The sequence below is a fragment of the Nilaparvata lugens genome, chromosome 3 (assembly GCF_014356525.2).
Source record: "Nilaparvata lugens isolate BPH chromosome 3, ASM1435652v1, whole genome shotgun sequence".
In the NCBI taxonomy this organism is placed as follows: Eukaryota; Metazoa; Arthropoda; class Insecta; order Hemiptera; family Delphacidae; genus Nilaparvata; species Nilaparvata lugens.
Window position 1 is genome coordinate 23,017,546 of NC_052506.1, and position 24,803 is coordinate 23,042,348.

At 33.5% G+C, this 24,803-nt stretch overlaps 2 protein-coding genes across 4 annotated transcripts in view; both read left to right on the forward strand.

Annotated features, from left to right (window-relative positions):
- The window catches only part of LOC111047619 (maestro heat-like repeat-containing protein family member 1), a 68,570-nt gene extending 59,354 nt beyond the window's left edge, over positions 1–9,216 (forward strand). Inside the window, exons 22-30 of one of the 2 annotated variants that reach the window (XM_039423320.1) lie at positions 313–512; positions 1,283–1,420; positions 2,077–2,191; positions 2,913–3,059; positions 3,964–4,155; positions 5,654–5,821; positions 6,984–7,118; positions 7,522–7,624; positions 8,589–9,216. In XM_039423320.1, coding sequence (XP_039279254.1) covers positions 313–512; positions 1,283–1,420; positions 2,077–2,191; positions 2,913–3,059; positions 3,964–4,155; positions 5,654–5,821; positions 6,984–7,118; positions 7,522–7,624; positions 8,589–8,737 — 1,347 coding nt within the window. In that variant the 3' untranslated portion in view covers positions 8,738–9,216. The remainder of the gene's footprint in view (positions 1–312; positions 513–1,282; positions 1,421–2,076; positions 2,192–2,912; positions 3,060–3,963; positions 4,156–5,653; positions 5,822–6,983; positions 7,119–7,521; positions 7,625–8,588) is intronic. The other variant, XM_039423321.1, reaches the window with a different exon arrangement.
- Positions 9,217–10,106: 890 nt separating this feature from the next.
- LOC111060391 lies at positions 10,107–22,397 on the forward strand. Of its 2 annotated transcripts, none has more exons than XM_039423322.1 (2): positions 10,107–10,242; positions 21,884–22,391. In XM_039423322.1, the coding sequence occupies exon 2, from the start codon at positions 21,892–21,894 to the stop codon at positions 22,300–22,302; it is 411 nt and encodes a 136-aa protein (XP_039279256.1). In that variant the 5' UTR covers positions 10,107–10,242; positions 21,884–21,891; the 3' UTR covers positions 22,303–22,391. The 2 variants fall into 2 exon arrangements, with proteins under 2 accessions (XP_039279256.1, XP_022203745.2); XM_022348053.2 differs by lacking the exon at positions 10,107–10,242 and adding an exon at positions 17,750–17,829 and having other exon boundaries at positions 21,884–22,397.
- Positions 22,398–24,803: the final 2,406 nt, after the last annotated feature.

Sequence of the window (24,803 nt, forward strand, 5' to 3'; positions counted from 1 at the left end):
TATCAATATGATGTAGTTTGTTTATTCAGAATGAACTTGAACTCAGGAACAACATTATTTCAAATAGGTGGAATTCAAATTCACATTCATAAATACTTGTACAGAAAATCAAAATAGAGTCTAGTACAATAATATACAATAATTCAACCAAAATTCAAAAATAGGTTGCAAGTGAAAAAAATACTGACATAAGATTACTCTTGTTCGCCAGTGGGAGTTGGAATGTATCAAATGTGATGCACGAAAGTTAGTCTCAGAATAATGATATCTCTATTCTAGTATTCTTAATGTTACACCTTTTTCCGATTGCAGGCCATTTGTGCGCTGAGGGAAATGTTCTTGATAACAGGAATGCGTGACTTGGCCATCAGTCGATTCCCGGAAGTGTTCACTCTGTACCTCAACATTCTTGTCACCTACATTGGCGTCTCACCTCCCATAAATACACCATCATTTGCCGGCAAGGCCAAATTCATCCCTAACAGAGAGGCCTACAAACTCAATCCCGCTGGGTAAGTTGATTACGGATTTATTATATAATAATACTGAGGGTAATGCCCACATAAGCTCTTAGGCTTGTGAGAGGGATGATGATGAGAGATGACGACTACTTTTTAGGTAGACGGGACCGACAGCTCATCGTCTCCTCCGAAAGAGGTTTTTAATTTTAATTTATTCAATCATTTATAAAGAACATATTCTCACAAACAATCTACTGTTCGTTGGAAATTCGTTTGAAATTGGGACGTCGGGTCAAATGTGAACATGTTGTGCACACAACAGTACTGTATTAAACACTGTTTAAACACACATACTGTATTAAATACACATAGCATATGTAGGTAGATAGATAGATAAATGCCTTTTATTTTCACTGTATAACATTAAACTTTATGTATGTATAGAACACCTGTAGACTCTGATCTATTTATAGTTTAAGGCCCTGTTGCACAAAAGCCGGTTAAATTGTAATCGTGTTTGATTTCACAAGAATTGACCAGAGGCTTTTTAAAAAAAGATGCTTTTTTGATTGGTTCTCATGGCATTCAATCGGGATTAGAAGTTAACAGGCTTTTGTGCAACCGAGTGTAAGTAAATTTGCTCTTCTGTCTTTTCAAACAATTTTTTGTGCATTTTTTTAATTCTCACATTATGAAAATAAGTAAAATGATAGATAATAGAATGACAATGAATTAATTGCCAATTAAGTCAAGTTTTATAAGATTTGCTTATAATTGTATATATAAAAATTAAGATATTGATGATGGCCAATTTGTTGCAGTGTGGTGAAAGAGTCGTTCTTCTCATTCTTGACCAGTGCCAATTGTGGATCAGCGGCCGATTCTCTCATGCTTATGACCAATCTATTATATGAGGAAAATTATGACAGTTTCCTCAGTATGATGCCATCACTTACAAGGTAAATAATTCATCCAACTTGTATTCATTTCAAGTGAAAATAAAGATTGGAATTGTCGCTAAATATTATTATTAGAAAGTGATAGTAAATACTCACGGCAACATTTGTCCACATATTCAACATTTTGAACAATAATATTCAGTTGGAAGGATTTCTATTCTATTAATTTTTGTCATTTTATTGGTATTTTCAAATGTGATCGTCATCCAAACGGTGCAACCAATCTATGTGTGATCTTTACCATTCATATATTCCATAATTTCTTATTGAAATCATGCATTAAAAAATATCACTTCCCCATTTTAAAAAATTATCTTTAAATACATTTAAGAATTACATTGAAAAAGGCGGATCCAAGATTGCGAAACAACATTTTGAAATCGTAGAGAGTGGTATTCTAAGTTTGAGTAAGATCCCCAATCACACCTACCGTCAAAAATCATCCTTGAATAAAAAGCCGTTATCAGACTTTTCACCCAATTTAATATATCTCATTTCATTCTATAAATTTAAGTTTATAGTAATTGAACTGAAACTGTTCATTAATCAAAATGTCCGATTTCAGTCAATTTTTATTTTTAAAAAACTTGATATTTATCGATTCAATTTTCAAATGATTATGTTTTGTTTTAGTGTCTAATCATCTTACTTTACAGGAGTGTTTGTGGGTCATTGGGTCATCTACTACCAAAAATTCTAACCTGTCTCTCACCGTATTACAATTCATCCGTCGATGCTCAGAGGATTGCATTCATGTCATTTCATGCTGAGGTAAGAACATTTTATCAACTATTCTCTATAAGAAACTGAATTCATTGCCAAGAGTCATTTGATATTTCAATTTAGTTGAGATTGATAGAATGGAGAGAATTTTAGGATCACATAACGGTTGGTATAAAATATGATTATTCCAACTGGAAGTAACATTAATATTTCTTAAATTATATGAGTTAAGAATATTTAAAATTTAACAAGAGAGGAGGAGATACGTCTGTTTGGAAATTGATGAAAGAACATATTGTGTTTTGTATGTGCATGACTTCATCTATCCATACTCTTATGATCAATACCTGAGTTCAGCTTACTCCAGGTTTATATCATAGAGTAATAGAAATAATATAGTATAGCCTACCATAGATTATATCTTTGAAATAGTGGAATAGTTATTGTCGCATTAATATGTGCTTCACTTGGATCAGCTGATGGTTTAAACTCGAAATGTAATTAACCTGCTATTACTGAATGTAAATCAATTGTTGGTTTAAATTTGAAATGAAATACATTATAATAAATGAGTTCACATAAAACTAGATTAGCGGCAACCGTAGATGATGCCCATGGTCCTTGGTGTTACATTCCGTCTTGAAACCACCAGTTGATCAGGTTCCATTCAATCTTGGACAGAGCATTCGGTTCATCATCGAATATCATTGAAGGCGATCTTTCTAGTTATTTCTACAAAAGTTGTAAAAGATTTTCTTGTTTAATGCAGGTTTTAGGATTGCAATGTGCTAGTCAACCTGCCCTGATTGATAATGTGGTGTCAACACTGAAGAACGGTATGACTGACCCCTCACCTCATGTGCGCAGGCTTAGCCTGAAAGGACTTGCCTACATTTCCAACTTGGATCCTGATCAGGTATATTGCTCTTCTGTAATCTAATAAAAGCTGTATTGATCTTACAAAAATTGAAAATTTCATGTTGGAAGATGTAGTGCATAGGATTGATCTTGACTACTCACGTGTGAAATATTATTATACGTATTCATATAACACAGGAGACAAAATTTACTCAGTCTTTTTTTAAGGTCCGGTTTCTAGGACACTTATTAAATTAAATGGACCTTTTAACCTATAGACCTAGACCCAGTTTCTAGGAAATTCATAATAATTGTGTATATTTCCATTTATGGACTATATTTGGTTGATATGCCATCTTATTTATATCTTTTCTGTATAGGGCTACTTGTAATAAAAATAGAAAGAAAAATAAAAATCTCAGTACGGTACCTTTTTGAATTATTTAATCACAACATATTTCAACATTGATGCCATTTTCAAGTGAAAAATGGTAATCATACAAAATGGTAAATTTCAAGTGAAAATGGAATCAATGTTGAAACATGTTGTGATTGATTAATTCAAAAAGGGTACTGAGATTTTTAATTCATAATAATTATGAATATAATATACGTATACCTAATTATATATATTTATTGTAGGTTTGATGGTACATTAGCTTCAATAAGTGTGTTAGCCGTACCTTAGATTTGATTTAATCTCATTCATTTATTCATTTGGCAATATAATTGAAATTCCAATATCAAGACTCATTAAATCCAATGGACCATTATACCTATGGTTCTAGGTTCAGTTTCTAGGACACTTATTAAATCTAATGCACCATTAAATCTATAGGTTTGATGGTACGTTATACTTAATAAGTGTCCTAGAAACCGGCCCAACTGCTTTTGAATTACTGTGTTTGTAGTTTTCCAAAACTTCCACAATGACAATTTGTTCAAACCATGTCAATTTGCAGAGGGAGAGGCACTGCGAAATAGTGTTGACGGCTCTGATAGACGGGCTGGACGATCACGAAACCATCAACCACAGTGAGCTGGCCCTGCAGGCGATGACCGGCCTGTCGCAGGTGCTGCCCACCGTTCAGCAGGCAGACATACAGAACCATCAGGTGGCCATCGCGCTCAGAATTAAACCCTATTTCGAAAAGGTAAGTGTCCTGATGCCCAATTTTGCTAAACCCAGTCAATATACTTGAACATGTTCAAGCCGGGTATGCTTTACAAGTGTGCACTGGAACTATCAATAGCAACTATCGCCATAGGAATTATAATTATGTTCCAGTGCTATCGTAAATCGTACCTGACTTGAGCTGGCGGTAGTCGGTGTGGCAAGACCTTTACACTCTCACCCCAACACAAAAGTAATAATAGACAGTAGTCGGCTTGAGTTAACGAAAAATCGGCTTCAAATTTGAAACATAAACAACCTATACCGTGGGATATTTTCTTATGCTGTATTTTCTCTATGCTATAATGAACAAACAGAATAATTAATCTCAATCATAAAAATGGGCCATGAAAAGATAGAGTTTTTGATCAATACACTATATTTGAGACAGAATAGATCACTATAGTAAGGTCCACGTTATAATGTCAGTGGATAAAGATAGAAGAATAGCGATGCCGATTCTCTGCATTAATTAATCATATTTCTACACTGTCAAAAACATAATTGGCACCGTTGTGGACCTAGAAAAGGATAGTACCACCGGCTTTGTCGAATGATAGACAAGGATAGCAAAACCAAAGTTGATCAAATACTGTCATTATAACGTGGACCTCACTATATTTAACACAAGTTAATTAACTGTTGGCTTTTATGATTTATATCTTATGAATCATCGGATCTAATGAATTTATAGGTTATGTGGTCTAGCCGCGGCGGCTTTAGCCTCGCGTCTCAAGTCATCGCTAAGGAATTACCCCTTAATGAGGCCCTTAAGAACTTTCATTTAAAAATATACAAGTCTAATGAGGTCCTTGAGAAATTTAAGAAATTTGAGGTCTTTAATTGCAATACATTGTCATTTGTGATAAAGAATCAATCAATCAACCTTCAAAACCTCCTTTTCCTGTCCGACCGGATGGAGTTCGTGGAGAAGCACTCATTTCATCACTGATTGTAAACTTATTTGATTGATCGACTAATCACTGACAGTTGATGTTGTTGACAGTTGTGCATTCATGTACAATTACGTTGTATGTCAAAATCAAATCAATTTATTGCCACAGACAAACACTTACAATTTATATCGACCACGTCAATATTACAAACTATAGTAGAGATCATACAACAATAGCAATTACCTAAAAATCTAGATAGACTCCATGTTAACATTGAAATATTCATCTGAACTATGTAAACAATTTTTTATAAAATAATGCTTAATTCTTAGTTTAAATTCCCTGAGCTCCAAACCTGGAACATGCTAAATGGTTATAAAACTTTATTGAAAAGGCCTTAAAACTCATATTGCTGAATTTGTAAGAACAGAACTCATTCCTCAGATTCGATTTATTCCTTGTGTTATAAGAATTATTAATGTTGTCATAAGTTGAGAATAAATGTAGATTCGACTTAACAAAATGTCTTAAATAAAGATGAATATTGGTTTATCGATTGATTGATTTTATGATTGTGTGTAGGAGTCGTGCGTGTGGCTGCGCATGAGCTCGCTGCGCCTGCTGGGAGAGTTGGCGCAGTGGAGTGGCGCAGGCGCAGTGGACTCGATGCCCGCCTTCCAGGAGCAGGTGCGCTCCAACCTGGTCTGCCTGCTTATGCATCTCTCAGAGGCCGACACTTCTGTTGTCAAAGTAAGGCCGTATTTCTATTGTATTCAATCAAGTATGGATCATTTCAAATACCAGTTACACACTCATTATTAGATGAATCAAAATTATTTTCTTCTACATAATAAGTGAATCCAGTTATTGAACAAGCGGTAACTTGTGCTTTGCACCAGGGAGAATTTTGTGTTTTAAAATGCTATCTCCTTATGTCAAAAAATAGATTTATAATTTTGTCAAAATAACGTGGATATTCATCAGAGTTGAACATTCACAGCAAAAAAAAAATTAGCTTGATCGGTCTGGAACCCGTAACCTTTGAATCATGAATCGCACGTACTACCAATTACGCCACGGAGTCATTTGAAGGAAAATATTTTTGATTGAGTAACTATGAAAATAAATTACAGATTGGATAAATTTATTCTAATTATAAAATTGAAATTAATTGATTAATAGCAACGAGAATAAGCCCACGTCCATCCTCTGTAATTCAGAATGTTTATGTAAAATTTCAAGTTAATCAGTTCATAGTTAATAAGTGATAATTCGTCAATCGTGTATTTCCTATCCCGTACATGTATAAGGCAATTCCTCCCATTATACTATCATAGATGTACCTTAAATGTTGCCATTTTAATAAATATACATTTGAAAATTATAATGTTTAGATGACATCCAGTGGATGTCCTATAATATCGAAAACATATTTGTACCTGAATATAAATTGTCCATAGAAATATATGTTTTTTTATTGTTTGATATGTATCAACGATATTTTGCTCAACTTTACATATCCTTTTCCTTAACTTTAATCATTATGTGAATGTGGTTATGTGGGTATAACCTTCAGCCCGTGAGCAATAAGTTTTTTAATGTAGTTGCAAATGTTATTATTCACTCAAGTATTTTGTATTTTAAGTATAATGTATTCATTTAATATTATTTTTACTCCAAGTATTATTTGTATCAATTATTATTCGATTAAAGTTGAAAGATTCAAGTTTTTTTTATTTATTTAAAATACATTACATGAAAATATTACTCTAATTTAATAAATAACTCAAAGAGGTTTGCAGCTTAAAACCAAAATAAACCTCTTTTACCTCAAAAGTTTCATATAAATGATATACATTATAATTATTAACGTTTGTATGTTTTATAACTTAATATATTTTTATTTCCTCAGGCATGTAAGTTCACGCTAAGAAACATGAGCGGCCTGCTAGAGGCTGAAAAGGTAGCTGCCATGTTGACCGAACATTTGATAGATGAAGCAACACTACAGTATCAGGAATTCCTTATCGCTCTCAGCAAACTGCTTGTGAGTAGCTATTCATTTTCAAGTCATTTCACGTCTTTTATTCTCTTCAAAAATTAACAGTTTACAACATAATGTAAAATATATCACATTACCCACAAAATAAACAACAGCAATACAATATTTTACAAACGAACGTTTATCATTACCTCGAAATCAATCTATTGAAATGTTCTAAAATTGTTTTGAGAATGACTTTTTAAATAACAGTATTCTTAATTTTTTAAGATATTAAATTGTTTTTTGATATATTAGAGCAAATTGATAAGCTGTTGCTAAATCGTGCTTAAAAATCCTCATTATAAAACTGTTGTGTGAACTACTATTTCAATATTCAACAGAAAATGAGGCTAACAGTTTAGCTAAGCTTAGTTCGATTTCTAATGGAGTTTTGTGGTGTTTACAGATTGAGGAGATGCCTGACCAGGTGCCCACAATGGTTCTCAGTGCACTCCCCTACAGCAAGAGTGCTTGGCCGGAAATCAGGGGAAACTCTGCACTTTTTATAAGTATGTCTCAGCCCAAGTTTCACAAAAGCCTGTTAAATTCTAATCATGCCACAATAACCAATTAGAGAAGGCTTTTACGAAAAGGAGTCATCTCTGATTACTTCTCGTGACATTTAATCACGTTTAAAATGTAACAGGCTTTTGTGCAACCGGGCACAAATGCAACACTATTTTGTGCTCTAGAATTTCATATTTACAATCACGAAATACAATATAATGGAAAACACTTTGCACTCAAAACTAAGTAGTAAAAAATAATAATGTAGCATTAAATATTAGAATAACGACTAACTGTGTGAAGATAATCCAGGAGATTATCTAAATCTGAAGTGTTAATAACATTCTTCTGGTGGAGAGTAGTGACTTTTCCAGAAGAAGAGGACTAAAACTATACTTCGTAATAAATAAAATCTTACAAAAAAATGTCTTTAGCTCGATGACGTTGGGCAATTTTCCATAATATGAATATCATCATCTATGTTGATAAGAAATTGTTTAATAAAGTTATCAAATCTATTTTTCATCTCAAGTTCTCCTCAGCAGGCTTTCCACAGTTATGGAGCCAAGTAACGAACTCAAAACACGAATTTCAAATACTTTTAGATAAAAATTTTGGTTAGAGCTAACAGAGCTAACACTTTAATTGAATCTCAGCTCAATATAACTGTACTCAGAATAGATATGTACAGTATTATATTTTTCATCATTTTGACTTTAAGTGATATTTCAAGAATCAAGAATTTTATTTGTCGTAAAACTTTACAAAAAAGCAATAATAATCGTCAAACAATGAAACAATTTATAATACAACCTCTGTTGTAAGTTGAAACAGTTTACATTTAAATATCATAAAATTTACTAGGTTATTTGTACACAGATATGTATAATATTGTATTTTACATCATTTTGACTGTATTAAGTGAATGAAAATGCATTTATCGTCATGTTTTTGTCCTACTTTCAGGTTTAATGTACAGCAACTCTCCGCAGAATATAAGAGATCACATGTCGCTGGACTCAATCACAAACAGGCTTACGCAGTTGATTAAAGATTCTGAAAAAGATGTCAGATCCAAAGCTTCCAACGGACTTTCAATATTATTTGTGCCTTAATTAAATCTTATTCAATCGCTTCAGTGTGAATATTTCCCAGAACGAATTGTAAATATTATTGTATTTATATTGATGTGATAATAATTGTAATATATCATCGTATAATATAAAGAAGAATTTTTTTCTATATAGTCCAAGAAATTAGATGCTGTCAAGTTTTTGAGGTAATGTTTTTAAAAATTTATATACCGTATATTTATTTTTGCATGAATTTAGAGTACAATAATTAGCATTAAAGTGCCAAAAAACATTTTCAAACTTTAAGTAGATTAAATTATTGTATATTTAAATTTGTTTTAGGCCTATACACTAGGTTATGGTAATGTGTATTGCCCATTCATTTTCCAAATGAAATTACATTATTATGGATGAAGCGTGTATAATATCAAAAACGTATTGTAATTTTATGAACTTGCTGAGCTGTACCCCTGTTTATTTTGTTACTCGTATGAAATATATTTTATAATCAATGAGCATAATTTTTTCTACTATATCGTAAAGCCTCGCCTTATTTATTTATTCAGGGCAGTTTCAAAGCTGGAAGATATTCAAATAAATGGTATCAGAAAACGTGTAGTAGTATTGAAGGTTAATATAAAATATTTTAAAAAATAAGATTGAGTGAAATGTTATAATATGATTTGAAACATAATTTCAACCTTATTGAATTCCTGTATTATTAAGTTGGATTCTCACACAACAGTGAAAATATAATTCTTACGAGTTTTTATTGGACTATTCCCACTCAGCTTGGCCGAGTGAGTTTTAATAATATCATTACAACTCATGGAAATTATATTCTCACTGTTAAATGTCTCTGTTGTGTGCAAATCCAGCTTTAGTGTATCATCTAATACTGTAATAGAAAATTGGAACTCGTAGTACGGATTATTTAAATGATAATAGCATTTTGAGGTGCACAATAATAATTGGTATTCAAACTTCGCCTTATCAAAATATCAATGATAAAGCATATTGCATTTATTATTATAAGTAACTACAACTATAGCTCAATCTAATCTTACTGAACAAAATACCAAATTCAAATCCAAAATCGCGTCACTTCCAGCTAGCATAAAACATTAATTGAAATCAATTGTCCTAATTAACGTAAAATAAAGATAAGGTTTACTGAAATAACACCGAAATTTGAAGATATCTGGGAAATACGTCAATTTACTATGGTAAGATTCACTTTAAATTGCCACCTTACCTTATAATACCAAGAATATAAATTGTATACCTTGAGAATAATACCAAGGCTTACCATCCGACAAAAGCTGAGAGTTTAAAGAAGTTTGAAATTTTTTTAGAATTTGAAGGAAATAATTTAATTATTATCTCTTGGTACAATTATTGTTTGTTTCCAGGATCAAGTCCCTCCAGATAAGACATCATCATTCCGCGGTTATAAAGTAGCTAGGTGTTATATTGATCAGACAGTAATTGGTTTTGAAGTTCATGGATTATCAGCCTCTGTAGAAGACTGAACTCTGGAAGATCAGGTAAGATGTTACGTCCCACTTCAATATTAATTTTTCCTTTGTGGATTTGAATTCAATCATCGTTGCTTTTGATTCAGTGGAATCATCATAAATAGTGAAATTCTCCTCAACTGTCAGCATTGGTTAAATGGGAAGCATTTATATTATGTATAAGCAATGCTGACAGTTTGAAGCGAATCTCACTGTACCTCTTTTCTATCGTAACGAATACAGCGACAGGTCTTATGGAGGAAGCTTTTCAAATTCTCCCTATCTACCTACCTACCTTCCAATTATTACATCATATTTTCATGAATATGTATTACTTTTTTCGTAAATCTATTATTTTATCGTTTCATTAATATCATAGCAAGTTTTCATCAGTATTCATTTATTATTACATACTTGATAAATATCGTAGGAAGTTATCATCAACATTCATTTTACTTTCCTTGCCCTATTACCATAGGTAAGGAAAGTATTGCTATCCGAAAAAATTAAGGTACCCAATTTCCAAATTTCTATACGTTCCAAGTAAGTGAGTCAAAAAAGTGGTTTTTGGGTATTGGTCTGTATGTGTACACGATATCTCATCTCCCAATTAACGGAATTACTTGAAATTTGGAACTTGATGTCCTTACACTATACGGATCCGACACGAACATTTCGATCAAATGCAATTCAAGATGGCGGCTAAAATAGCGAAATTGTTGTCAAAAACAGGGTTTTTCGCGATATTCTCGACAACGGCTCCAACGATTTTGATCAAATTTATACCTAAAATAGTTATTGATAAGCTCTATCAACTGCCACAAGTCCCATATCTATAAAAATTTCAGGAGCCCGGCCCCATCTATGCAAAGTTTGATTTCAGATTCCCAATCATCAGGCTTCAGATACAATTTAAAGAAAAATTTCAAATGGAAAATATTAAGCATGAAAATCTCTACTATTAATGTTTAATAACATTTTCACCTACAATTGAAAATAAAGTCGAAATAGTCGAAATTCGAGAACATGTGATTATTCAATTGCTAACTGTTGGCAACTGTTGATTCTATTAAATTATTCACTATGAAGAGATAGCAGACCTCGTGTGTCTCCAGCGTTATTGTCCTGTCACCAGGTGGCTCAGATCTTTGAATAGTAGACTTGAGATGCGCGTGAACACTAGCGTCAGGTGATCAATTTTCATAACGGCAAGGAAAGTTGTGTGAGTGCGCAACACCAGATTTTTTAATTAATTACTTGATTAAATTGTATCAGGGAATCAAGCAACTCTGACTTGCAATATATATTTTTCTTCAATGCTCTTTCATAAATTTATTATCATTCTTAATAATATATTGACATGATTGTGCGTAAAAATAAGCTACAGCACTCAGATGGCATTAAAAATAATAGTTGGCTATGCACCAAACTAATAATAATTATTATAACACCATGTAATGACTTGCTAATTTTTCCTTTAGATTTTACAGAAAAGTTAATGGTTTTAAGAAAGTCTCCTGTGTATTGGGCGTAGGAAGGGGTGCTCAGAGAGGTTTGGAATGGAGAAGAAAATTAGAATAATTTGACGCTGTATTGACACTGCAGTAATCCACTTACTGCACTCGTCTGCTCCCTGGATGAATAATAATTTTTTCCCTGAATTTGTTTTGAAGCGCTTGACACAACACTTTGAAATTATTGACTTCCTCCTTTTAGTAATTCTCGGTGATTATAGCTTAGATTGGAACCTCCATAAAGAAGTTTTTTATAAAGTTATTAAAAGATGTCAAATTAAAAAATAAATTTCCAATTAAAATTATGATCAACAATCTAAGACTATCAAGATAACATTTTATCGAGTGTAAAATTCATTATTCATACTGTGAAAGAATTAGATATCCCAACTAATAAAAGTTTGAATGATGTTAATTGATTTTCAATTAGAATATTCGTCAATCGTCATCCTCCTAACCAATAATAACGTAATTTTGTGCTCTAAAATCAATTTATTATAGAATAAAACTAATCATTATTAGTTTTACAAATTAACATTATATATGACAATTTTACCATTTCTCTAATATTTTCAATTTATTGTATTCTTTTCTCATTCACAACGGTGGTATACTAGATTCATTCAATAGATCAAATAATGAAAATGATCTTTATTCAAATCATTTTACGCTCATTTTTCAACTGTTCACCTTATTCGTTTCGATTTAGGGCCATACCACATTAAGCGTTTTTCAGGCGCCAACCGAATCAGCCAATCAGAGATCTTCCTGCCCTTTCGACTCTAAAAACGCCTAATATTGTCTGATCCTTATTCTTTCTGTAATCAACGTTGGATCTAGTGAATATATTACTCAAGTAACTAGAATGAATTTCAAGTAACACTTGACATGGTATTTTCTTGTTTTCAACTTATTCCGCTCGATATATTACTTCATAAATTTTCGACGGTGACTCTGCAACTTGATTACTCAGTTCATAATAGTTGAGTCGTAATACATTGTTGCATGTTACATAAAAAGGTCATAGGTGGTTAGCGCTATCCTTCTTATGTGTGAAGTAATGTACCCTGTAAGGTATCACCCCTCGACTTAATGGTATGTAACATTTCTATTACGTAAAACCGCATTGCCTAGTAATCATGTTACGATGTATTATGTACGTCAAGAGGGTTGGAAACCTTACAAGTGAAATGTCACCATTTATATTCTCAAAGCAGTGAAACGTAAGTATCAGTTGGTTTATTCCTACATACTGGATTGGTGTGCTAAGTTTGCTAACGTTTAAAGTTATTCGAACTGTGCTGTGGAACTGTAATTTTTAACAAGTGAACAATCTACTGTTGGACAAAATATACTTTGAAATTTTTGTGAACTTTGTAAAGTGAGCATTCCACTTGTTCTATATACTGTATCAGTTGGACTTATACTTAACTAATTCTTGTGAACTGCGGAAAATCTTTGTGTTACGGATGTATTTTGTTTATAAAGCTAAAAAATCATCTCTGTCAAGTGACAATAATTTCTGTGATCTGTGATTTGAATCCAAGTGACTGTAGAACTTGAGTATGGGTCACATTGAAACATTTGTTATTTCAATGATATTTCAACAACTGAAAAGGTGGTAAATTTTTTAGAGGAAAATATTTTCTTTAATAAATAACATGAACTTCAATGTGATCTACAGACTTTCGGAAAATATTAGATTGGCCGGGTAAACTGCTCAGCTTCTCTACAAAAAATTCTATTATATTATAAGAAAAACTATTACATCGTTTTCTACTTACTAAGGTAGCTTTCCAACTACACATGAAATTCGTGATTTAACACAGCGTTTTGGAATTTACTGAATTATAAAATTGTATGTGAACACTTATCAACAAAGATTCTACAAATAATTTATAAATTAGTAGTTTTAAAGATTTCAAACATTAATCTTCTAAAGAAGTTCAAAACTCTAAATCCTTCAGACAGCTTACTTTATTTTCCATTCATAAACGCGATATACATAGTGAAGTATTGTAAAAAACACTTGAATTCAATTGGATTCGTTTAAAAACTTGAGTTGGCTTATTTAATTTCTTTAATCTCAAAAATTGTGTTACCATTTTTATTTACTAAAACTTGAAAGCATAATCAACATTTTACAAATTAAATTCTCTTACATTATCATATCTACTGAACTCTAAAACTGTAACTACTTCTTGAATTAATTTTTCACATTACTTAGCCTAGTATTGATTGTTTTGTTGATAATGTTGTGATAGCTAGTTCAATTTCTTGAATCTCAATACAACTGTGTTAACATTTTCAACTACTGAAACGTAAAAAGCTTTACTTGTTGAACTATTGTTCCACAATATTCATGTATTGCTTTATGATAGCTAAATCAATTTCTTGTTCTCATTAACAGTGTTGACATTACAACAGTACTTGAACTAATTTCATACCGATTGTTTTGTGGATAATGTTCGATAAATCATCCGAAGAAATGAACTCGAATGTGTTCAAAATCACGAAAGAAAAGCTACTGTCGATCGCCAACAACGCAACCAAGAAGGACACCAATAGCAGTAGACCACCGAACAACAGAGGCTACCATCGGCTCAAGTCAACATGGATCCCAAGGAGTTGCCAAACCATGAAGGACCATCCGACCCAGATGAATTTCTCTTACTGGAACAGGGAAGACATGTCACTCCTGAAAAACTGGATGGCTGATAAACCGGACAATTTCGTTGATCAATCTCAAACAAATCCTGAGGTTGACTGGACCACAGATGGAACCTCGAATCCTGAAGTGAATTTCGCAAACTGGTCAGCAAATGACACGAATCCTGAGGGAAATTTCGCGAACTGGACCACAAATGATATCAATCCTGAGGCGAATTTTGCAAACTGGGACGACAACGAAGAAGAAGATGAAGAGGAGGATGATAGTACCTACGATGATTTCTATTCGAACATCAACAACAGACAGATAGAAGAGGTGGACATTCAACAGGTGAGAACCATCGAGAACTGGCTGCAGGGAAAGCCTCACTCCGACTCTGTCTATAGTCTAGAGTCTTCTGACAACGATGACAGCTTCCCTCAAGATGACAACAACCTCCCCACCAATGACACAAACAACAACGGCTACAAAACTGATCCAGTAATTGTCATGAACGATGACTTCATTGAGATTCATTTTGATTCGGAAACTGCTCTACAACAAGCCCAGGAGAGTTTCGATAAATTTGACAACAAGATTAGTAGATGTATCCCTAGGAATAGAAATAATCACCATGTTGAAATTCAATCTTCAAAAATCATCAAAACTAACGGGCTCAGTCCGAGACATCCGCCCTTGTACAAAAATTTCCTTGAGAAGGATGATGGTGGTTCTAGTTCGGATAATGCACAAAGTTCTGATAGTTGTAACAGTCTTGACAATCAGGTGATTGATGATTGGGAGGAGAGTGTCAGGCAGTCCTGTTACAACGAGCATAGACAACTTCGCCAGTATCTTCCGAAAGTTGAGGATGCTCAACGGGCATCTCAAGGTCATCAAGCATCCCAAGGTCACAAGACACCGAACGCTTTCAAACGAATCGGCAGCTGTAAAATAAAGTCCGAGGACCTTTCGGCGAGTTTTGCTGAATCGAAGCGCGAGTTGAAGAATTTTCTGAGTTTTAGGAAGCCGAAAAAGAAGAACCAGTGCAAGAATAGGGTGGTGGTTGGTGAGGAGGGGGTAGCGGGTCCAATTTGGCCGGCAGTTCTGCTCACTTTTGACAGAGGTATTTCGCCCACTCCCGACTCCCAGCCCAATCAATTGAGTCCGTCCAGCTGCTGAAAAATTTGACATTTTGTAGACTTTCAATATTATTATTTTATAAATTAACTTGATAAGTTATTATTGTGATTTCAATCCAATTCTGTAGGCCTATAGCACATCACATCTAATACATTCAAAGCTATAAACAGAAATGTTTTCCGAATTTTCCCATAAAATTTTTCATTAAATGATCCCGTCCAGTTTATTTAATAGACAGTTGAGACTTTTGGCATGAAGATGGATATCAATAGTACGTTCTACCTTGATTGTTGATCTTGAAACTAATTATTTCTACTTCACTATTTCAGTAATATTTCACGTCATCTCAATTCTGCAATATTATTGCATTTTCGTCCTCACAGTACAGTAACGTTAAAGTATTCTCACAATCCTTAGTAGAGCTGTTTTTCTTTGGTGTAGGCTTCGAGAAACAGACTTATCAGTGAACTCTTGATAATACCATGCAATGAATACAAATAGATATTGAAGTGCTCCACTTTTATAATAGGGGTATTCACAATGTTGTTTTAGTCAGCTAAAGTGCTATTTGATAATTCTGGATTGTGAACGCGCCATCTGCTATTAGCTAACTGCAGTAGCGATCCAAGGATAATTTGTGTAACTCAAAGTTAGTTTGGAAAAGTAAGATTATAAACATATGGCTGCCGTTTTAACTGAGATAGCTAGAGTTAGCGGACTCAAACCTGCGCTATCTGCTATCTCGTCTGTTAATTTTTTTTAACGTACCACTATAGCATTGAGTTAACACAGACTTAGCAAATAGCTGGAGATAGCGAATAGCTCGACTTAGCCAGCTAACTCAAACATTGTGAATACCCCTAATAATTTGGAAAAATGGAAAATATTTTGTTGAAAGCCAATATATTAATGTTATAATTGTTACGAAAAAATTATTGAGTAATATAATTAGGTACTTTAAGTAATATAATATTATAATCCAGTTAATAATATTTATTAATCTATTTTATGGTTGATGGATTGTGCGGTTGTGTACGGTACCGCTTGTGATAATGGTGGCTTATTGTATAAACATGTAATAAATTACAAATTTCATATTCTATTAATTTTTTATTCATAAATCCTGTGGTCTACCAATTTATTCAAGCTTGAATGAAAATTGCTTCAGATCTTATCGGTATGTTTACCAATACTTTTTTACATCATTCATTCAAATATTGGTGTATCGTAAAAGATAAATTTAATCAAATTACAGGAACAGCAAAGGGAAGTAGCATATATATATTCTTGGTACATTGTTAATATCTTATGTAAGTAATGTACCAAATTTTCAAAACAAATTATCTCCTTTAGAGATGATATTCAACATAGACTACTACTGACACAGTCTATAGCGAGATGAAGTGATATTAATTTTATCCATAATCACACAGTGTATGGCGAGATGAAGTGATATTATTTACCCATAATGAAAACATAAAGCTGCTGACAATTATCACAAATTTTATTTGAAGAAACCAAAAACACCAATGATGACACATTGGAGATCACACCATAAGATGTTGAAACATGATTGTGTTTCTACAAATAAAATTTGTGATAGTTACTATATCTTAGTGTTTTCATCATTAACATACCGGTACTACATTTTCCATCATCACTATTGTTCTTGTTGAGTCAATTACCTTACATACCGGTAGCCTCATAAAATAAAATGAAATTTCTCCACAAATAGAAAAAGGAAAATATTGGAGTGGTGTTTCAAAAAGAAGTACAAAGAATCTTAAAATTTGAATCCAGAATCGAACCCACAACCACAATAATTGTAAATTATTTACCGTAAACAGGAAATACCTTCCTTTACAGCATATTTCTTTAACCTACAAAAAAGCTTAAGATCCATCAAAAATTCTTAGGAAACCAATTCTTCATAATATTTTTCTCAAAGGAAAATATATTTTTATTCAAAGAGTAGAATAATCTGATTATTGCCAAAATGAAGCCACTGTAGACCCAATCACCTACATAGATGAATATTGAAAACAAGAATTGTCTGATCAGAATAAGGGGGGATGAGCGTCGCAATTGGGATGGCGGTGGGTGGGGGGGCTTGTCTGCTGGAGTAATTTCATTTTCCTTGTCTTAGAACCATCAAAACTCCCTCCCCTCCTCACCCACCCACCTGGCTAGCACCCCCTCATTTTTCCACCTTATTTTGTTCTATATATATTAAGTGGCTGCAACAAGAGGCTCTGCTCATTCCTTTACTGGCAGCGCTTGGAAAACTTTTCTCTCTCCAGTGCAATCTGAGTAAGTTGACATTTTATTGCAAATATCGAATAGGTAGACTCCTAATGATCATCTAAAAATCATCCAATCATGCTCAAACACTTATATTTTGATTGAATAAATGATAAATTATACAACTAAGACTCATTTGAGTATTTAGATTGTGCTAATTGAAAGATTGAATTACCAGGAATTACTAGTACCGTAACCTTTTTTATTTTATCTTAGACACGACTAGTTTCGACCAATCAGGCCATTATCAAGTGTCAAAATACTTGTCCAAAACTAGTACCAAATTCTTTATACCGTAACTTATTAAACTTGAACTTATTCTTTATAACTCATTTATTTTAAGCATTATGTTCAGAAATTGAAAATAATATTAGAATAGTGGAACCTTAATCCCCTAGGGTGGAACTCCATATACTTAGTGGAGCGGCGAAGGTAACTCCAAGCTTGAGAGTTGAATGTATAATGCATGTATTTAAATTGGCCAAAACATTAGAATTACAAATAATTACTAGTACATTTTTTTAGACATGACAAATTTCGGCCAATCACGTCATTATCAAGAGTGTCAAAATACATAATCCAAAATAATATATAATAAGGATACTAGTCATTCTTCATACCGTAACATATTATCTCTACTCAACTTATTTAACTTTAACTTATTCTTTATAACTTCTTTATTGTGACCATTATTATGTTAAAAAAATGAAAATCATATTACAATAGTTAAGCCCCTAAGGGTGGCTTCACTACTATTCACTACCAGAGTGTGCCACCAATTAAGTGCATCAAAGGTCTGTAGAAAGACTTGCATTAAAATGCAAAACTAAGCTTGAAGCTATACCTTGGCCACTCCACTATGTTTCCACCCTATGTGAAACACTCACAGAATATTTTTAATTATTGCAGAATTCGTATAGTGTACTAGGATATATCTATAATTTAGTATTCTGCATCGATTAATAAAGTGAAAGATAATCTTTTTATGCTATTCAGTGTTTAGAACTATTGATTCGCAGACATGTTTAGAACTACCGGTATTGTGTTAATTCTTGGTGCATTGATCTTTGACGCATCTGTAACTCAAATATTTTAGGTACTGCATCTCGAAAATTGATGTTCAATTATTATTCTATTTTATCAATCACAGCTGTGAACAGCTTCATAATTCTACAGTATATTTGTACGGCGTTTTACTTATGTATATGCATTAATAATATATTGTGTTTTATGGAAAACTGCAATACGGTACTAAATAATTATTTTGAAATCTTTATAAATCAAATTGTATTCTTACAACAGTACACAATTAAAGAAAAGTACTGTTGTGAAACAATTGGAGTTGCTATTGATAAATAACATGTTCATTAATACTAATAATACTAATTCATTTTTGAAGTAGCCTGCTGGTGTGCATTTCTACACAGTCACTTTTATATATATTCAATCAGACACTTTTCATCGAATATTGCCATTGAAATCATTGATAAAGATGATTCAGTTCAAGGTTTTTTTTGTCACAAGATTTGGTTACTAGATCTCAAACTTTCTCAATCAGGCCATATCCTCTGAGATAGGTTGCAATCTTTTGCCTAAATGTTATCCTCATTTTTTAATTACTCAACACATATTATATTATTTCATGATTGAACCAAATTTGATGCAATAGAGCGTATTTTATCAAGCCTCTTCTGAATATCCTATTGTCTTCAACTTACTCTTCACAAGCTAACCCTATATTCTTGTGAATGAACCATCATAGTATAGGCCTAGTATACAAATGCTGAATATTATGGTATCTATAACGACGATATCCACGTTACAATGGAGTAAGATGAGACAGCAGGTCAGCAGCTTTGCTGCTTTGCCGATTCTGTGCCTTCTTTAGAATATTGTTGATATCGGTAGTACAGGGTTGGGCAGGGAGGTATGGATGATTGTAATAACAGTTACACACTCATTTTTCAACGAAACTCAAAATTTATTTTTTTAGTGTGTACCTTGGAGCCATTATAGCCATTATAGGAATTGAAGAGGGAAAAATAGAAACAAAGATTATGTACGAAAAATAATATCTGTTACATGCTGTCCGTTTTTGTCCATACACTCTTGTAGACGTTGTGAGAAGATGTCCATACTCCTCTGAAGCATTACACGTGGTACCGCTCGAATTTATTGTGTTATTGTTTCACTCAGGGTTTCAAGGGTTCGTGGTTTGTTTATGTATGCAGGTGCTTTTAGGTAGCTCCGTAAAAAATATTCACAAGGTGACAGGTCCGGTTACCGAGGAGGCCACTCCACATCTCCACGCAACAAAATGAGGCGTCAAGGGAAGGTCTGCCTTAGAAATTCCATAGCTGCTCTCGATGTATGGCATGTCGCCTCATCTTATTGAAACCATACAGTTTTGACGTTGATACGTAGTCTTCTTAATTTGGCAGAAAAAATTCACGCAGCATCGTTAGGTAACGATCCGTATTGGCAGTGACGGTTCGACCGTTTTATCGAAATAAGTAAGGGCCAATAATAAGTTTCATGGGGCTACCTGAAAGCACTTGTATACATGAACAAACCACAAACCCTTGAACCCCTGAGTGAAACAATAACACAATAAATTTGAGCGGTACCACGTGCTATGCTTCAGAGGAGTATGGACAACTTCTCACAACGCGAAACGGACAGAATTCAACAGATGTTATTTTTCGTACATAGTCAATGTTTTAATTGACCCCTCTTTAATTTTTAAAATGGCAACATCCAAGGTTCACACTAAAAAAGGAAATTTTTAGTTTCGTTCAGAAATGAGTGTGTAACTATGTTATTTCAAATCATCCATACCTCCCTGCCCAACCCTGAGGATTACATATCTCATTACTGTTCATTATTCTTGTTTGAAATAATCAATATTATTTTATCCATCAGGTAAATAATTTTTTTATGATTCAATAGTTAGTATCATAATTGATATTAAATATTTTGTTTATCAATTATATTTCTACATTGTTAGAAAACAATCTGGCAACGTTGCATAGCTATAAAAGGATAGCGCTATATGGTTTATCGAATAATAGACAAGGATCAATACCAATTTTAATCAAATACTGCCATTATAACGTGGACCTCATTATAAGTAGGCCTACTGGCCAACCCTATTAACCATTTTTAGTATGAAGGGTTGCTAATAATACGGAGAGTCCATTTTCACTAGGCATCAAGTCTGCAAACCAATCTAAAAAAATGAAACAATGTAGGCTACATTACTCATTTATTTTTGAGGTAGAGTCTACTGGTGTGAATCTCTGCAGTCTGCACTGTGACTTCGATACCGTATCAATCGACAATGTATAGGAGATGTGTTTTGACGTCTTTTGACGTGACCTTTGCATCTATGATACCTATCTAAAGCCGCGTCCACACTATGTCGATCGACACCGATCGACAAAGTCGATCGACAATGTCGAACAAGTCTGGACGTGTCGCTCGACATTGTTGAGCGCTGTCGAGTCGAGTCGAACGCAACCCGATTCAGGTCGGTCCGGATCAAAGAAAGTCGAGTCGAACGCACCAGTGTGGACGTGTGGATCTTGTCACTGCCGTTTTAGAAAATAGAATAGTGATATACTGTTGTGAATTAGTGAATATACTGTTGTGAATATACTGTTAGTGAATATACTAGTTAGTGAATAGTGAATATACTGTTGTTCAAGTGCTTACATTTTTATTGAAAATGAATTGGAGTGATACCCAAACGTCGAATTTTATTGAAATGTACCATGATCGTTCTTACTTATGGGATTCTTATTTAAAATAAAACACTCGATTAAATATAAGCTGACTAAGATAAAACACTAAACACTAAAACACTAAAACACTTAAAACACTCGATTATGTATGAACATTTATGATGGTTGTCGATCGACTCGTCCACATGTACTGAGGCAATTTTGTCGAGTGACACAGTCGAAGGTGTCGAGCGACTTTATCGATCGACCGGGTCGACAGAGTCGATCGACATAGTGTGGACACGGCTTTTAATAATCAACTCTCGTATGTTTTCTATCAGGCCACTAGATGGGCTGCAGCACAATGACCGCAGTTTTGCTGACTGTCAGCGTTTTCCTGCTGCTGCAACACCAGGTGGGAGTTCTGGCCAATGGGGCGGCTGCGTCAGAGTTAATGACGTCATCATCCAATGACCTTGTCACCGCAAACAGAGGTCAAACGGGCAGACGGCGCGCCTCACTTCCGGTCATCCTGTCACAGGCGCGCCCAAACAGCAAGGGCGGCCAACTGATAAGGGCGCGTCTCACACCTCTGGAGCCCCTCATTAGCGACCTGCTGATCGATGACGTCGACGATATGATGGAGATCGGCAAACGACAGTCGGACGACTACGGACACATGCGATTCGGCAAACGCGGCGAGGCTGACGATAAATTCGACGATTACGGTCATATGCGATTCGGTAGAGATCATGTATGAAACCAGTAGCCAAATGTCGCTAGGTGTAGAGAATTACGGTAATTTTTGTCATTTGTTGAGCAAATAAAAAGTTTGTTTTTCACAAGAAATTGACAAGTTTCTGACTCGAACCTTTTGAATTATTGTTGGTCCATTAACCTTCTATTAATTTTCTTGTATTTTGACTCATATTATTGATAGTTAGGCCTAATTGAAATTTTCCAAATCATCAGCGTCAAGGTCGCCTGTTACTCATAATCCCAGTGACCATTCCAATTTTCTAATATACAATTCCAAGTGAGGAATGTAACCATAAAGTGTCAAATACAAATTCACTTGTAGTAAGTTCTCAACACTATTGAAAATGAGACGTCCATGTGGACGAGAAGATTCACGTCATATGGGATGAGGATTTATGGTCGAAGATTATTGGAGAAGACAACAATAATTGTAGTAACAAGTGAATGATAGAGTCATAGAATAAACTATTTTTCTTGATGAAGGCTTATTATGGTACTTGATAAAATTAAAATATACATCCTGCTTTTTTATCATTTTATCACCCTTGTTCTCATCACACAGTCCATTTGCTTGGCTAATTTTTCATGAATTTGAATAGATCAACTGTGAATACTTATAATAGGTAACTGTACTTTTAAGCTTCAACTACCAACTATGTATTTAATAATAATTCCTTGAGTAACATTTACGGTAGTTAGTCTAGAGTTACGTATTTTTAATTTAAGGCTGTGCAAAGGATAAAAAACTTTCTAATGATGATATTTATCCAAGGTTTTTGATATGTAGGCCTATACTATCAAGCTAACAAAGTAAAAAAGTTTCACAGAAAAATATTTTTTCCTATTATTACTTTTTGAGATATGTGCGCCTAAAGTTTAAATTCTTGGGACAGATAATTTCAAATTCGGTAAGAGATAAAACCATGAAATTGGGGATAAATTTTCCATGGTAAACGTACATTTCGACATATGAGACTTACTCCTCTGGAGGAAATCATCCCCCGTGAAGAAGAATAATGACTCAACCATCAGACTGACAGGAGGACAAATACAAGTAACTAGTATAAGTAAATAAGTAAGTGGTATTGTTGATTGAATAAAACAAAAAAATGTTGAAAATATCAATTTTTCGAAATAGTTACAATATTCAATTTACCAAAAATGACAAACAATCACTCAACAAAAAGTTTTTTTTAGTAATTTGAATAATTTTCTCAAAAATGTATATTTTTAGGAAATTTTGGTTTTATTCAATCAACAATACAATGAAGAATTTATCCTTAGTGTTTTATCATTTATTAGCGAATTTGAAATGATTTATGTTTTCTCGCATATAACTTGAAAACTATGCATCTGGATATGACTATTATATTTATATACAAAATTATGCTTACATAGTTTACTACATAATATTGATCGTATAACTTTTCCTTCTATGTTCCATAGTTATCGAGACATTCGTTCTTGAAGATGTGACATTTCTGAAATAAATATGCTCGCCCCCTATTTTTTACTCTTTCAGAGCTTATAACTCTCCAACATTACATCGTAAAAATGAATGTTATAGTAGATTTGTAAAGAATTGGTTTGCGACAAGAAATTTGAGGGGAACGCCTGGAAGACAATTTTATTGATGTCAGTAAGGAGTTAAACATAGCAAAAGTGTGAATCTCTAGCCCGTATGTTCCCAAGATATAAATATGGAAGCATAAAGATTAGTCAAAAATACAACTTTCAAACCACCCTCATTCCTTTAACACCAGGGGTAGGAAATGGACACTTTTGATATGTTCACTCACCTCCTAACTGGTCACAACAAAGCTTCAAAGTTAAAAATTGGGTTTAAAACATTTTATTTCCAATAATTTATTGGTCTATTGTTGCAAAACAAGATTTTCACACTCAACACTACAGTACCGTACGGTACTGCAAGAGAAGTATAGAGAGTATGGAAATGTGTAGGCTTACAATTATCAAATTGGACAGAAGTTAATGCTCTATAAGCTCATGAGCCATCGATTTTTGAAGAGTTATAAGAGCAAAAATAGGAGACAAACGGTTTTTTCCAAAGCTGACACATATTCAAGAGTGGGTTTGCCAGATATCCCAAAAACTACCTATGTAAAAGTAAGATAGGTAAAGGAAAAGTTGTAGGTTTGATCAATTATTGGAAACTATAATGTAAGATTTAATTTTGTATACGAATGCAATATTCATGTCCGTAAAATGCGTAGTTTTCAAGTTATATCATGGCCAATTTAGTTACACTATAGATTGTCCATGGTTATAAAATATGCGAGAAACCAAAAAATGCTACCGTAGCCTACCATGTACCATGCCTCTGATCCATCCGTGCCCGGCCACCCCATAAGCACAGGGCCTTTTTATAATAATTATGTTAACCACCTTACCATCCTAAACAAAACCGCAAAGAAAAAATAATTGTCTTCCACACTTTACCCTCTGAACTGTTGTTAATAACATAAAATAAAGCATTTGAGT